The 13720-nt window shown below is 41.2% G+C and overlaps 1 protein-coding gene across 1 annotated transcript in view; it reads left to right on the top strand.

The window, feature by feature from the left end:
* The window catches only part of TTC37 (tetratricopeptide repeat domain 37), a gene marked incomplete at its 5' end in the record, with an annotated part of 27889 nt that overhangs the window by 1448 nt on the left and 12721 nt on the right, over positions 1-13720 (top strand). Inside the window, 12 exons of the mRNA XM_010155576.1 lie at positions 22-100; positions 217-278; positions 402-458; positions 1548-1616; positions 2580-2654; positions 3276-3417; positions 6562-6655; positions 7225-7302; positions 8616-8740; positions 9577-9700; positions 11927-12145; positions 12946-13018. Of these exons, the coding sequence (XP_010153878.1) occupies positions 22-100; positions 217-278; positions 402-458; positions 1548-1616; positions 2580-2654; positions 3276-3417; positions 6562-6655; positions 7225-7302; positions 8616-8740; positions 9577-9700; positions 11927-12145; positions 12946-13018 (1197 nt within the window). The remainder of the gene's footprint in view (positions 1-21; positions 101-216; positions 279-401; positions 459-1547; positions 1617-2579; positions 2655-3275; positions 3418-6561; positions 6656-7224; positions 7303-8615; positions 8741-9576; positions 9701-11926; positions 12146-12945; positions 13019-13720) is intronic.

Genomic DNA, 13720 nt, shown 5'->3' with positions numbered 1-13720 from the left:
CCCCCTCCCCTGCCTTCCCAGTGTCTCAAAAAAGCTGTGAGGCTTGACAGCAAAAATCATCTTTATTGGAATGCACTTGGTGTAGTTGCTTCCTGCAGTGGTAAGTCTTCAGTGAAACCCCTAGCTCCATAATATCTTAAATTAGAAGGCAACTTGAGTAATGGTGTTTATGAAATTCAGTTAGATCTAGCTCTCTTCTTTTCTTTCTCCCCCCAGCTGTTGGGAATTATGCTCTTGCTCAACATTCGTTCATCAAATCTGTTCAAGCTGAGCAAATCGTAAGTGCTGTAGGCAGCTGCCATCTGTTTCAAGTGGGCATTTAAAACTTTTTTCCCCCATTGCAGTGTTATTTTTGAATATATTAATAATGCATTGGTTTTAACTTTATTTGTTCTGTCTAGAATGTTGTTGCCTGGACCAACTTGGGGGTTTTGTATCTCACAACTGGAAACATTGAGGTAACTCTTTACCATATAGTTTCTCTTCCCCCTTTTTTTTTTTTTTTTTTAAAGGGAGAGTATGTGGGTGGGAGTGTGGGCAAACAGTGAAGAACCTCCCTCCCAGACTCAGGAAACATACTTCCTTTGAATGAAATAAAATTGGTACCTGTACCTTACTTGAGACACGCAAATGAACTAAATAGTTGTTCTGGAGGGCACCAGTGAACTTCTGAAATGGTGAGCTAACTTTCCAAGCAACTGGGTGGAATGAAAAGTATTTGGAAGGACTGAGAACTAGTTAATAAAACCAATTCACACCAGGTTTGACCCAGAACTCCTTTAACTGCAAGTCACAAACTGAACTTTGAGTTTCCCATAGGTGGCTGCTTTCTGCTCATCAGCATGTCGTATTGTTTACTGTAATTCTGTGCAACCTTCAGAGTTTCTTTGGAGAAAAAGTAGAGTGCATCTTGAGTGAAGTCCAGAGTTCTCATGCAGCTAAAACCACATTCCATCCTATCTGCTGGTCAGAATTAGAGAAATTTGGTTTAATTGGAAATGTGATAGTCAGAATTGTTTTTAATAAAAATAACTTAATGTCACAAACTACTTACTGCTAAGACTTTGTTCACCTTATGCCACATGGAGGTGTGAACTCTAAACACAGGCAATCCATAGGAAAAATCATTTGTGGGTGGTAATCAGCTTTACCATTTTGAAAAATGTGTTTGCTTAACTGTGCGTGAAGAAAAAGCAGGTTTCTAGAACCAGATCCTCCAAGAGTCAGATGGTAAAATGACTTGTTTCTAAGCAGTGATCTAGCTGCTGAACTGTTTTAAGAAGGAAATATATTTGAAAGATAGGGGAACTTTCATCTTGTAAAGATAGAAATATATATTATTTTTTTCTTTTTTAAATAAGCCTAAACTTCTTTATTCTCTGAGCAGTGCATTGTTCCCCATGGCACAGTAGGTGTTTTTAGTAGTGACGTAATATTGTCCGTGAAATCTCTTCCAATACGACTGCATATCAGTACCTGTGTATACTCACAAGTGCTCTGTTGCCATGCCAGACAGTACAATAGCACTGTTGTCTCTGGTTCTACAGCCTGCTCATGAAGCCTTCAAGATAGCCCAGGCTCTGGAGCCTTCTTACGTACTGTGTTGGATTGGGCAGGTAAGATGACAATCATAATCTTGTGCACCAAAACCAGTTGTTAGTCAGTGAGAGGACTCGACTCAATCTTAATAATTGGCACTTAAGCATATTCCTGGAAACTAAATTGTTTAAATAGAGGGAGCTTTTACTTCCCCTGAGGGTGGATGGGATGCTTTGTTTCCATAGTGATAATATAATGGAAGATACCTTTGTCAGGTATCTTCACATGAAGTTCTTCTGGCTGGTGGTGCAAGTTCTGCAAGAAACTAGCTATTAAAAAATAAAATCACTGTTTGTGCTCTGAAGCTTTTTATTGAGCATTGTCAACAAAGCACCATTTTCATAAGCTGCTAGTTATTTCAGCTTCCGCTCTACCTCTTGCTCATCATATGGCACTGCTCAACTCTCTTCTCAGCACCCCCCAACACCACTGTTAGAAATAAGTCTGTGATGTACCTGGGATGAAAGCAGTTTGTTCTTTTTGGGAGGTCCCTTCCTCCCCCTGCCACTGGTGGTTGGTATATTCTCCCACTGGTGTCTAGGCCATCCATGAATAGTAGAAATAGCTGTGACTCACACTTTTACAGTCACTATAGGTGCACTTTGTAATCCCGTCATGCTCATAGTATCCAGCTGAAGGTAGATTCTAGGGAAGAACTAGCACCATTACATGTCAAAATGCAGTGCCTATCAGATGTGTTATAAGTTATGCTAACACGCACAAAATCTTTATCCTGGAGAATACATAGCAGCAGCAGCAGACCTTAAGTTTCAAGTACTGATACAGTGGAAGCTTCTTGTGCTCCCTTTAATTGTGTTAATTTTATTTTTTTGAACCAATATTTCTTGGATAGTATGAGGAAAAGCAGGTGTCTTCATGTTAAATGCCTAAGATGTGCCTGAAGTAATGTGTGCTGAGTTTCTTGTCAATGTCATAATTTTTAAAGAACCTGACCACAGCAAACTGTTGCTTCTCTGTAGGCTCTTATTGCAGAGAGAGTAGGCAGCTATGATACCATGGATCTCTTCAGGCACACAACTGAACTCAGTATGCATGTAAGTGTAACAGTTGTATTGTCCTGAAGCTTCTGCATATCTAATACCTCTATTCACGTGAAGTAATTTTTTTAAAAATAGGCGTGTGTCGAATGGTGAAACAGTTACGGTCATGTTCCATATGAAATTGTCTGGCTTCCTTGTTGTTCCTGGCCTGTGCTGGCACTGAAGAGCAGGCAGTTACTTTATCAAATGCTTTAGTCGCAGTGGTCCAAGAAATCTGCTCCATAAGTCATGAAAAAACATTCTTGATGTTCCACAGAATTGGATGGAGATTAAAGGCATAAATTACAGCTGTTTCAGGAGAGAGCCAGGATATTGTCAGTACCCTGAGTTTGAAGAAACTGGAGGACTTTACATTCTTTTATAGCTTTTTTCTGTCTGTCACTCCTCCAGTGGTACAGCAAGCTAATGTAAAAATTCTCTTTGCCCAAAGGACAGGTTAAAACTGTGTGTGAAGTAAATTCAGTTTGGTGTTTTTTTCTCCTGCTTGACACTGATGCAGATTTTTAGCAAGACTGCCTTAAAACACAGAATTGTTATTATAATCTTGTAATTATTTCACTGTTGCTTGAGCAGGTTTAATGACTTGTATTTTGGGGTTTTTGTTTGTTTCTTGAGACTGAGGGAGCAAAAGGCTATGCCCACTGGGTGTGTTCAACGCTGCAGGATAAAAGCAACAGAAACACTGAACTATATACGTACAACATTATTCAAATGAATGCTATTCCAGCAGCCCAGGTGGTCTTGAGCAAATACACAGGTAGGTAATCTAAATGCCCCACTAACCTGTCAAGTCTAAGAGATACATTCCGAATGAACAGATGCATCTGTACTAGTTCTGGCAAAAAGGTACCTGGCTGGGCTGGGGAGAGACTTTTGAACTGTGAAGTAAGTAATACAATAGAGGGTAAGTGGGCCACTGATTTTTTTCATTATCACACAAAGATGAAATAGATGTGAGTTCTGTCGTACTGCTCTTTCCAACAGATTTTGTTTCAAAGACCAATTGAGATGTGTCACAGTTGTGTCTGGGTGCCTGTAAGCATAGGTGCAGATAGATGCTAGCTTCTCCACCCCTGTGCCATAATCTTTGGCAGAAGCCTTATCCTGGCTGCTGTGTAACTCCGTAATCTCAAGCATATGACTGTGGTATCCTTCAGTAGGAGATGGACTGTGTTCTTGGGCATGGTTCCAAGGTAGTGTGGCCTCCTGTTGGGGTAGGCTTTTGTATGTCTGGCCTGGAAGTTAGATAGAGCAAGTGCAGATTTTCATAGAATCATAGAGTGGTTTGGGTTGGAAGGGGACCTTTTAAAGCTCGTCTAGTTCTCTGCCTCTGCTATGGGTAGGGACAGTTTCCACTAGACCAGGCTGCTCAGAGCCCTGTCCAGCTGGACCTTGAATGTTTCTGGGGATAGGGCATGTGCCATCTCTCTGGGCACCCTGTGCCAGTGCTTCACCATCTTCATTGTAAAAAAAGCAACTTACTTATATCTAATCTAAATTTTTCCTCATTTAGTTTAAAACCATTACCCTTTGTTGTATTGCAGCAGGCTGTCCCCATCTTTCCTATAAGCCCCATTTAAGTACTAGAAGGTGCTATAAGGTCTCCCTGGAGCCTTCTCTTCTCCAGGCTGAACAAGCCCAATTCTCTCAGACTGTCCTCACAGCAGAGGTGCTTCAGCCCTCAGAGTGTCTCTGTGGCCTTGTCTGGACTTGCTCCAACAAGTCAGTGTCCTGCTGTTGGGGGCCCCAGAGCTGGATGCAGAACTGCAGCTGGGTTCTTATCAGAGCTGAGTAGAGGGGAGAATCCCCACCCTTGGCCTGCTGGCCATGCGCTTGTGATGCAGCCCAGGAAGCGGTTGGCTTTCTGGGCTGCCAATGCACACTGCCACCTCATGTCTCATCCTGCAGTACCCTCAGGTCCTTCTCAGTAGAGCTGCTCTCCATCCCTTCATCCCCCAGCCTGTACTAATACTGGGGGTTGCTTTGACCCACACTAGGCCTTGTTGAACCAACCTCATGAGGTTCATGTGGGTGTACTTCACCAGGTCCCTCTGGATGGCATCCCATCCCTCAGGCATTTCAGCTGCACCACACAGCTTGGTGTCATCAGCAAACTTGCCAGGGGGGCGCTGGAACCCACCATCTATCACTGATGAAGACTTTACACAGTCCTGGTCCCAGTATGGACCCGTGAGGGGCACCACTTGTCACTGATCTCCATCTGGAGAGAGAGCCATTGGCCACTGCCCCCTGGGTGTGGCCAACCAACCAATTCTTCATCCACCAAACAGTCCACCCATCAAATTCATATCTTTCCAATCAGAGAGAAGGGTGTTGTGGGAGACCATGTCACAGGCTTTTCGGAAGTCCAGATAGACAACACCCCTTAGTTCCCAGGCTCCTTCTTTCTACCCTTTTAAAAATGGGTGCAGTGTTTCGCCTTTTTGAGTCACCAGGGGCTTCACCTGACTGCCAGGGCTTCTTGGATATCGCGGAGAGAGGCTTGGCTACCGTGTCAGCCAATTCCCTCAGGACTCTGGGATGCATCTCATCAGGTCCCTTAGACTTATGTGTCACGAACCTGGTCTTCTCTTACAGTGGAAGGGGCTTTGCTCCCCCAGTCCCCATCTTGTGGTCCAACCACTCAAGGGGTGTGGGAAGAGAGGTTGCCAGTAATGACTCAGGGAAAGAAGTTACTGAGTACCTCAGCCTTCTCCTCGTCCATTGTTACCGATTCTGGGATGCATCTCATCAGGTCCCTTAGACTTATGTGTCACGAACCTGGTCTTCTCTTACAGTGGAAGGGGCTTTGCTCCCCCAGTCCCCATCTTGTGGTCCAACCACTCAAGGGGTGTGGGAAGAGAGGTTGCCAGTAATGACTCAGGGAAAGAAGTTACTGAGTACCTCAGCCTTCTCCTCGTCCATTGTTACCGATTTGCTAGTTGATCAGGGGGTACACTTCCTTTGATCTTTGTTTTCTGGCAGACACACCTGTAGAAGCCCTTCTTATTATTCTTTGCATCCCTTGCCGAGTTCAGCTCCATCTGTGCCTTGGCCTTCCTGACCCCATCCCTGCACAGCTGGGCAGTGTCCCTGTACTCTTCCTGGGACACCTGTCCCTGTTTTCCACTGCCTGTGCATTTTCTTCTTGCCCTTCAGTTTGACCAGCAGGTCTTGATTCCTCCATGCTGGTCACGTGCCTTCCTTGCCCGATTTCAAGAGCTCTTTTGCTCTATGAAAAGTGTCCTTAATGATCTGCCAGCTCTATTCTGCTCCCTTGTCCCTGATGGCAGTTTCCCAGGGCATCCTATTGACAAACTCCTTGAACGGTTCTGTTGCTCATTTTTGAGAGCTACAAAATGAGGTGCAAGCACTTAAAATGAGATAAATGTGAGACTGTATCTTTGTCTGTGAAATCCCTGTTCTTACACAGACTGCAGGAGGGGCCTATGTGATTCTTCCTTGTCTGGGAGGAAAGGCTAGGAGTGGAAGGTGAGATGACAGCTTACAAATCTGTGCTTTAGCTACTGACAAGCTTTTCAAAGATGTAGTATTAAAAATAAACCATAAGATTCTACCAGTATTTTACTAGAGTCAATACAAATTGAATGGTTTCCTATTTCGTAACAAAAAAAACCCAAAACCACTGCAGGCTGGAAAACTTACAATACATTAAGTGCATTAATACTGTGTAAGATCTGAAATGTTTTTGATCTAACCTGATGTCACATTGTGGGTCTTTGTATCTCTTTGTATTGCCAGTGGGCAACTGACAGAGCACCTGGCAAAGTGTTTTGTATATATACAGAGGCTGTATCATCAGTGTGGCAGTGTTCTTGTAATGCTTTTTCACAGCTCTTTCTGATCGTGTTCTCCTGTACTGTCAATTCTGATTTTCTAGAAAGAAATCCAGACGATGCCTCTGCTTTCACAATGCTCGGTTATTTGAATGACTATCTGCATCTAAAAGGGCAGGCAGCAGAAGCCTATGAAAGGTAAACTCTAGACACTGGAAAGTTTAATGATAGAAGCTCCTTGATGTCTTTTTCGATGCAACTGCTGGAAAACTTAAGGATTTTTCTTTTCCTTTAGTAAACCTTACTCTTTCAATTCAACAGTACACTTCAACTAAGGGTGCTGTAAGGGGAGGTGTGGGGATGTTCTTACAGCAAGGTTGGAAATTCAGAACACAGAACTGAAGAAGTGAAGACATTCCAAGGCTTGCATGACTTACCAAGCCATTTAGTTAATTCACCATATAGGTGAAATTTTGGGGGTTGGTAAGCTTGGTTTTTGTTTTGGTATCTACCCAATTCTGAGTAATGGAGGTGGTTGGGCTTTGTTGTTTTTTCTCTTTTGAAACGGTAGGGGGAGGTGGCCAAGGAAACCAGTTTTGTGAACATGTTTGCAGATGCCTTAAAATGGTAAAATAGGCTCTGTGTGTGCTTAATTCGTATAGAAAACCTTCTGCATAAAGCATTTGTCCATTCTGCTGAGAGAGCAATTGTCAAAATATGCATGTTATAGTCAGATGGTAATTATTCTTAATTGTGGTTATTTTCAGGGCAGCTTCATTGCTGAAAAACTCTGAGGATACTGAGAAATACAACACAGCAATGCAAAACTATGGCAGGGCATTGTGGTAAGTGTTGTTGACGTATTTTCCTAGCCCATAATTTCAGTTTTGGATGTAACTCATGCAGTGGCTCAACATATGCATGAGGCTGAAAGTTGAAAGATGGTTGCCAAAAATAACGTATTAAACATCTTTCTATAACGTATTAAACATCTTTCTTAATGGTAGAAAAGTTTGGCTGAACTTCTTATGTTCCCCAGAAATGGGTAGTGTAATTTAAAAAAAAAAAAAATTAGATTGCAAGGAATTGCTGTATGTCTTCACAGTTTGTAACATAGCAGTGATTCCCTTCTCCTTAACGTGATACTTCAGTGCCTTAACATAGTCGACACAATGTAGCTGGTTTATGGTTTCCAGAGTAAATTGGGAGTTTTACAATCTCCAGTCCTGAGATATGTAGTAGCCTTAGTCTGAGTAAAATATCCGCTTCAGGGCTTATTTGAAGTCCCTTCTACCTGCCCTGCGAATTTGGACTGAATTGCACAACCTGAAGCATGTGGTGTTGGGGTGTTGTGTAGATGTATGTGGTCCTTCTGCTGATGACCCTCTCTGCTGCAGTCCTACACACAGTTCTAAGTTCCTTTCATGATCCTCTTTTGGTTCTTGGGGAATGCATTGCAGGGCACAGGTCTTAACAGATGATGTTCAAAGTTCTCTTTTATTTGAGATGGCTCAAGCTTTGCTAATTAGTTATTTGTCAGCTCTCTAGGAAAAATTCATATGTTCTGAAGCATCTGTACATGACACTGGAACTTCTAGGCTGTGATAATGGGGTAATTCATTCTTTGACTTCAGGGAAGATTTTAGACTATTCGTTTTCCTGTAGTCTCACACCCAAGTGGTATGCATGGTGATTCCTGTGTGCAGCTTACACAGAAGTAACGATCCAGTGACCAGTAACTAGTTCTAATAAACACAGTTCTGTATAATTTCTTCCTTAGTGGTCTCAGAGCGAGAGTGCTGTATCTCTCTGTGTATGTGCACGTGCCTGTGTGCTTTGTTCATGTTTCTCCTTTGCTGTTTTCCCCCACCGCATTGTGCTGACCATTAAGTGACATCCTTACATACAGCTGTCACGGAGATGGGGAGGATTTTTTCGTATCGATTATCCTTCATGCAACAGATAGTTGGAGAGATTAACTGCTGTAATAGAAGGAGGGTGTGGAATATTGTACAGTCTTGCCCTAATCTTGTTCTTTTCCAGGTATTTGCTTACAACCGCTGTGGAAAAGAGGATACTGGTCTGCAAGGACAGCTTGTCTGAATCATAGCTGCTGTTGCTACATCCTTCATGCCAGTGACTCTTTTTGTTTTTACAGTGCCCTTGGTCAGTGTGATAAAGCTATTGAGGTTTACACATCAACACCCCTAACCGAGTTTGATGGCATTGTGGGGATAGCACTAGCATACTTCAAGAAAGGGCTTTTACAAGAAAGTATCAAAGGTAAGCATCTGCCTAATTCAGAGCATGTGGGACGCTTCTCTTGAGGCTTAGCAAAATTTATTTGTCTGACCAGCCTAGCTGTTGTTCCATTTATTTCACTTTTTCACTCCTGATGCGTAAGTGCAAATTCCACAACTATTTTAACCATTAGGCTGTTCGTCGGGGTGATAAATGCTTAAAGGGATGTTACATTTTGTCAGGTGTTTAGTTCTTGTCCATTAAGCTGTTGTCCACTTAGCTTCCCTTGTTCTGAAATGAAATGGATTTCCTGGAGAAATCAGTTCTGGGTAGGAGATTAATGTGTTGTTCGAGCACTTGAGCTGTGGCGCTAAACCTAAGTGCTGTGTGGTTGTGTTGTGCCCTGCGAAGATGTGAGACTTCACAGAAAAGTACACTGAATTGTCAGTGTAGAAGTGTAAGCACTCATAAAGGAGCAGCCAGCTCAGCATTTTAAATAACTCTGAGTTTTTAATTGCAGTGGTGTGTGCCCGTCTGAAGTAGAGCTTCATAAATAAACTGTCACATGGGAGTGTTGAGACTGTGTTCTTTCAGTCTTTTTCCAAGTATCCCAGTACCGCATTTCAGTTCTGCTTCTGCTTGCTACATATTAAACAACACCCAGACTCTAAACACCCCTGTAAATCTGGCATTTCCTAACATGCAGTTACTTCCAGAATAAACTTTTTTTGTCTTCTGCCTATGATTTGAGGTGCGAAAATACAATGAACCTGAAACCAAAGTACACCTGTGTATGTTCTACTATCATGGCCTTTCTAGAAGCTTTTTAAAAGTAGTTTTTCCTCCTGCTTCGATTCTGAGTCTTGAATTTTTACCAGCCTATGAAAAAGCTTTGTCTGTTGCTGAGTCTGAAGAAGATAAAGCACATATCCTGACTGCGTTGGCAATAATAGAGTATAAACAGAACAAAGTGGATGCTGCAAAGACACTGCTGTTCAAATGGTGAGTGGAGGGAATAATAATCAGTGTATGATGTTTGATGGTACTGCTGAAGCCTCAGATTTACTTTCTGGGCATCTCGAGTGTTTTCTTCTTGTGTTGCAGAGTAAAAGTAGGAGTGGATGCAGTGTTCTTTTAAGCTTATTCATGTGATGTACCTGTTTTCTTTCATGGCCTATGTCTTCTTCCATATTCTTAAAGCAGTACAGAGTGGAAGGGTTAGTGGACAGTTTGGATGTCCTAATATCATTGAATGTTAGTTTTAATAGGTTTACTTTGTAAAAAATAGTCATCTGCAGTTGTCCTAAGCACTAGGCATTATCTTTGCTCTTTAGCTGTAAAAAATCTAAGTGACTAATGAAAGCAGTTTCAGTTTAAATAGTCGGAAGTATTCAGAACGGCTGTGTTCCAGGGGTCATAGACAGCGACAACTTGTAGCTTCCCTGAGAAAAGAAACAGATCCATATCAGTTGTTCACTTAATTCACGAATGTCTTTTCAGAGCTGTGGAGGCTAAAAGCCCATGTACTATATGCCAGGATAGTCTCCTGGTAGCTATGAATTAAGAGCTAATGTCTGAGTCTCTTTGGATCATTAGAGGACTTCAGTAGTGGCTGTACATTCTCCACCTTGCCAGCAGACTCCCGAAGTTGCCAAAATAGTGTCCATGACCTAGTACACTCTAAATCCTGAGTAACTGATGATTAACTAGCTAGGAACCCAGTGTTTCCTACGTCTTATTAATCACTGCAGACTTCTTCTTTTGTCATAAACATCAACAATCAGAGTTTCCTAGATGACATTAGTTGTTTGCGCTTAAAGAAAAAAGAAGACTAGTAAATGATTTACGGAAGTAACACCACATTGAATATGTCTCGATCTGAATTGGAAGCACAGTGCTGCAAAGGTGTACAGTGGATTTTTACTAATAGCAAAAATGGTGCAGTCTAGTCCAACAGACAGATGTATTTTTTGACTGGGATTCATGCTAGGTGACTTAAAGGGCCTGTGTAGGACCTTGAAGAAGCTGCCTTTCTTCTTCTCTCATGACCAGCTTGACACAGAAGTTTTTAGCAGTGAGTGTCTTTTATAGCTAATATGATAGAATTCCACTTCTTAATTGTCGAAGGGCATTATCTTTGCACCAGATAACATAGTGCTGGTATTCAAGTTTGTTTATCAGCTCTTAGAATTTTTTCCTGCTAGGGACTGAAAACAAAATGCAGAATTGGAACTTTACATTCTACTCTATTTTTGCCTTTAAAAATAATCATTGGAAGCTTGATAAGGAGCCTGTAGTCACCTAATAAGTAAAAGTAAGCAGCACTTTACTCTGGAGTAGGACATTGCAGTGAAATAACTCCAAAATACTGCTGCTGTGCACTGTTTTGTTGTTTGCCTCCATTCAGTTTGTATTGCAGTTTATTGAATTGCCTTTACTGTAAGAACACCTTCACTAGCACATCAGTTAAGGTCTTTGATTTTGGTTGTTCATACTGAGCTCACTATTTGTATTCACCAGAGTTGAAGATCAGGGGACTAACTTAAGAGTTTTCCACCTCTACTAGAAAAAATTGCTGGAAAAAATCAGTAACTGTATCTAGTAGGTCTCCAATAAAGCTTGGAATACTATTGACAGGAGGTTAAACTGCATCTCATAATGGAGTGCAGTGCGACAGATAGTGGTACTAAAACTAATAGATGGTGGAAGGCATGCTCAGACTACCTTATGTTGGAACCTTATGTAAATAAGGCATGATTTCACCAAACATCCCCATTCTCAGAGCAGTTCTATGCAGCAGGCTCGTTTCTGGGTTTTTCCTTCCCAGCTGTAAATAGGCACACTACAACTCGGGTTTGGTACTAGTTGTAAGTACAAATGTCTTCAGGAAGAGGAGATAGTTGTCAGTGTTACGTGTTGTTTCTTACCATTCATTTATGGCTGCCGCTGAAGGACAACTATTAAGTCACAGAGTCTTGCCAAGCAGTTGTACATTTGATGCTTGAGTGCTGAAATGGCACAAACCCACTGTTCTTTTCCATATTCTGAGACCTCAAGGATACCGATCCAGCTTGATCCACGATCCCATAAGGAGAGGCTGTTAATTATGTGTACCATACATGATATACAGGAGCAAGAGGACTCAGAAGTCACAAGTGCTGTAACGTTAACAGGAAGCTTAATTTATGCTCCAAAGTAATGTCTCCTTCCCTTCCTCTGATTCAACAGCTCAGTGAAGGAACCTAGTACGGGAAGTCTGAAAGCTTTGTGCACCCTAGGACTGGTAAAGCAGGATGCTACACTTGCAACAGCAGCCTTGAAAGAATTACTGAAGCATGAAAAAGGGGATGATAGGCTTTATGAGAGGTGCCTTATTGCATCTGCTGTTTATGCATTGCAAGGTAGAAATGTGGGGGTCCAGAGAGAAGTCTCCAAAGCAATACACAGGTATGTATTTTTTCTGTCTTTAGATTGCCTTGTACATGTGTTGCTCTGGTTCCACTGAATAGTGAGCAGATCTCTGTTCACCTCCAGCATTCTTCTAAAAAAATAATTTAAAAAAAAAAGTTGTTCAAACGTGAAGTGCTCACTTAACGTAGCATCAGCTGACAGAAGCTTGCTTCTGATTTAGGGGCTCCAATGGCAGAAGTTTAATGACTCGTTTAGGGTCTTCTGGTTTTGTTTTGGTGGCTTCTTTGGTAGCTATATCAGTTCACTGTTCTGTGAAAGCATTTTTCGTCAGATGTAGCAGAACCTTTGACCTAGAAAAGTCTCTAGGGCTTTTACTTAAATATTAACAGTCTCTGAAGCTATTAATTCTCTTAGCTAAATATATATATTTAAATGTGTTTTGATTAGTCTTAGCATTCTAGAAAGGGGGAGCTGTAATCCATGCAAGACACTCAGTCTCTCCAAGTGTTTTTGGAAACTGTTCTATGTTTTTCTCCAAATTAAAATTGCTTGTCCTTTACACTGTAAGACCAAGACCTGTAGTCCTAAGGTTTATTTGTTTTCTTCCCATGGATATTGATAAGCATATTGTACATTTAATTTCCTTAGTCAGCAATATAACTTCAGTGTTGTGTTGGGTTTTTTTAATTACTACCCATGTCTATTTTCAACAACACTGGGTTGTTTTCTTAGTCAAAAAAGACCTGTTTGGGTTTTATTACAACTGCCTACCAGGTCAGGGAAGACTAGGTTTGATAACTAAACCAGAAAGTCTAATATCCTTGTTCTTTTCCTAGTAACCCTAATAATCCTGCCCTCTGGTCTCTTCTGTCTCGACTAGTTCCGTTGTATGCACCACAGAAAGCAAAAGTAAGTGCGTTGCTGTAACACACGTGTGCTGTTCACATCCTGGGTAGTCTGTGCTGTTTCTTAACTAAAACACCCTCTGCTGCAGTACGTGGGCATTCACTGGTTAATATGAAAACTTAAGGCTTACATAGAGAGCAGTGCACAGGTACATGCTGAAGTTACGTATCCAATTACTTGCATCTTTCATGGGGTAGCAATTCTTTATCTTCTTGAAATAAACTTACAGGAAAAATCTGCTAGAATTATTCCAACAAGGAAAGGATGTAGTATATATAATTTTTTAGTTTAGTTTTCTGCATATGTGTGTATATAAATACTTATATTAGGTTTTACTTACGTTCTGTGTTCAATTTGGTTATCTAGTCAGTTTTACAAGCCAGTATTTCATTGCTCATTTTATGCTTATTATTAGCTCTTCTCCAAATAAATACTCTTCATCTTAATTTATGTCAATTATGTAAATAGAAATAGCACCTGAAAACAAGCCCTTTTCTACATGGGTCTGAAATGAGAAAGACAATGTATGGATAACCTCTAATCCTGAATGTCTCTTCCTAATTCTTTATAAAGAGATGGTGCTGTAATCACAGAAAAGATCTCACTGTGCATAATTGGTTATATGACTGATTTAATGAAGTGATTTTATAATAAATGTAATGCCAAGATATTTTTTCTTTGTTAATCATAAATACAAAACACTCT

The sequence above is a fragment of the Eurypyga helias genome, unplaced genomic scaffold (genome assembly GCF_000690775.1).
Source record: "Eurypyga helias isolate BGI_N326 unplaced genomic scaffold, ASM69077v1 scaffold17, whole genome shotgun sequence".
Classification (NCBI taxonomy): Eukaryota; Metazoa; Chordata; class Aves; order Eurypygiformes; family Eurypygidae; genus Eurypyga; species Eurypyga helias.
Note: the sequence above shows the minus strand (reverse complement) of the source record. Positions and strands in the feature narration are given on the sequence as shown.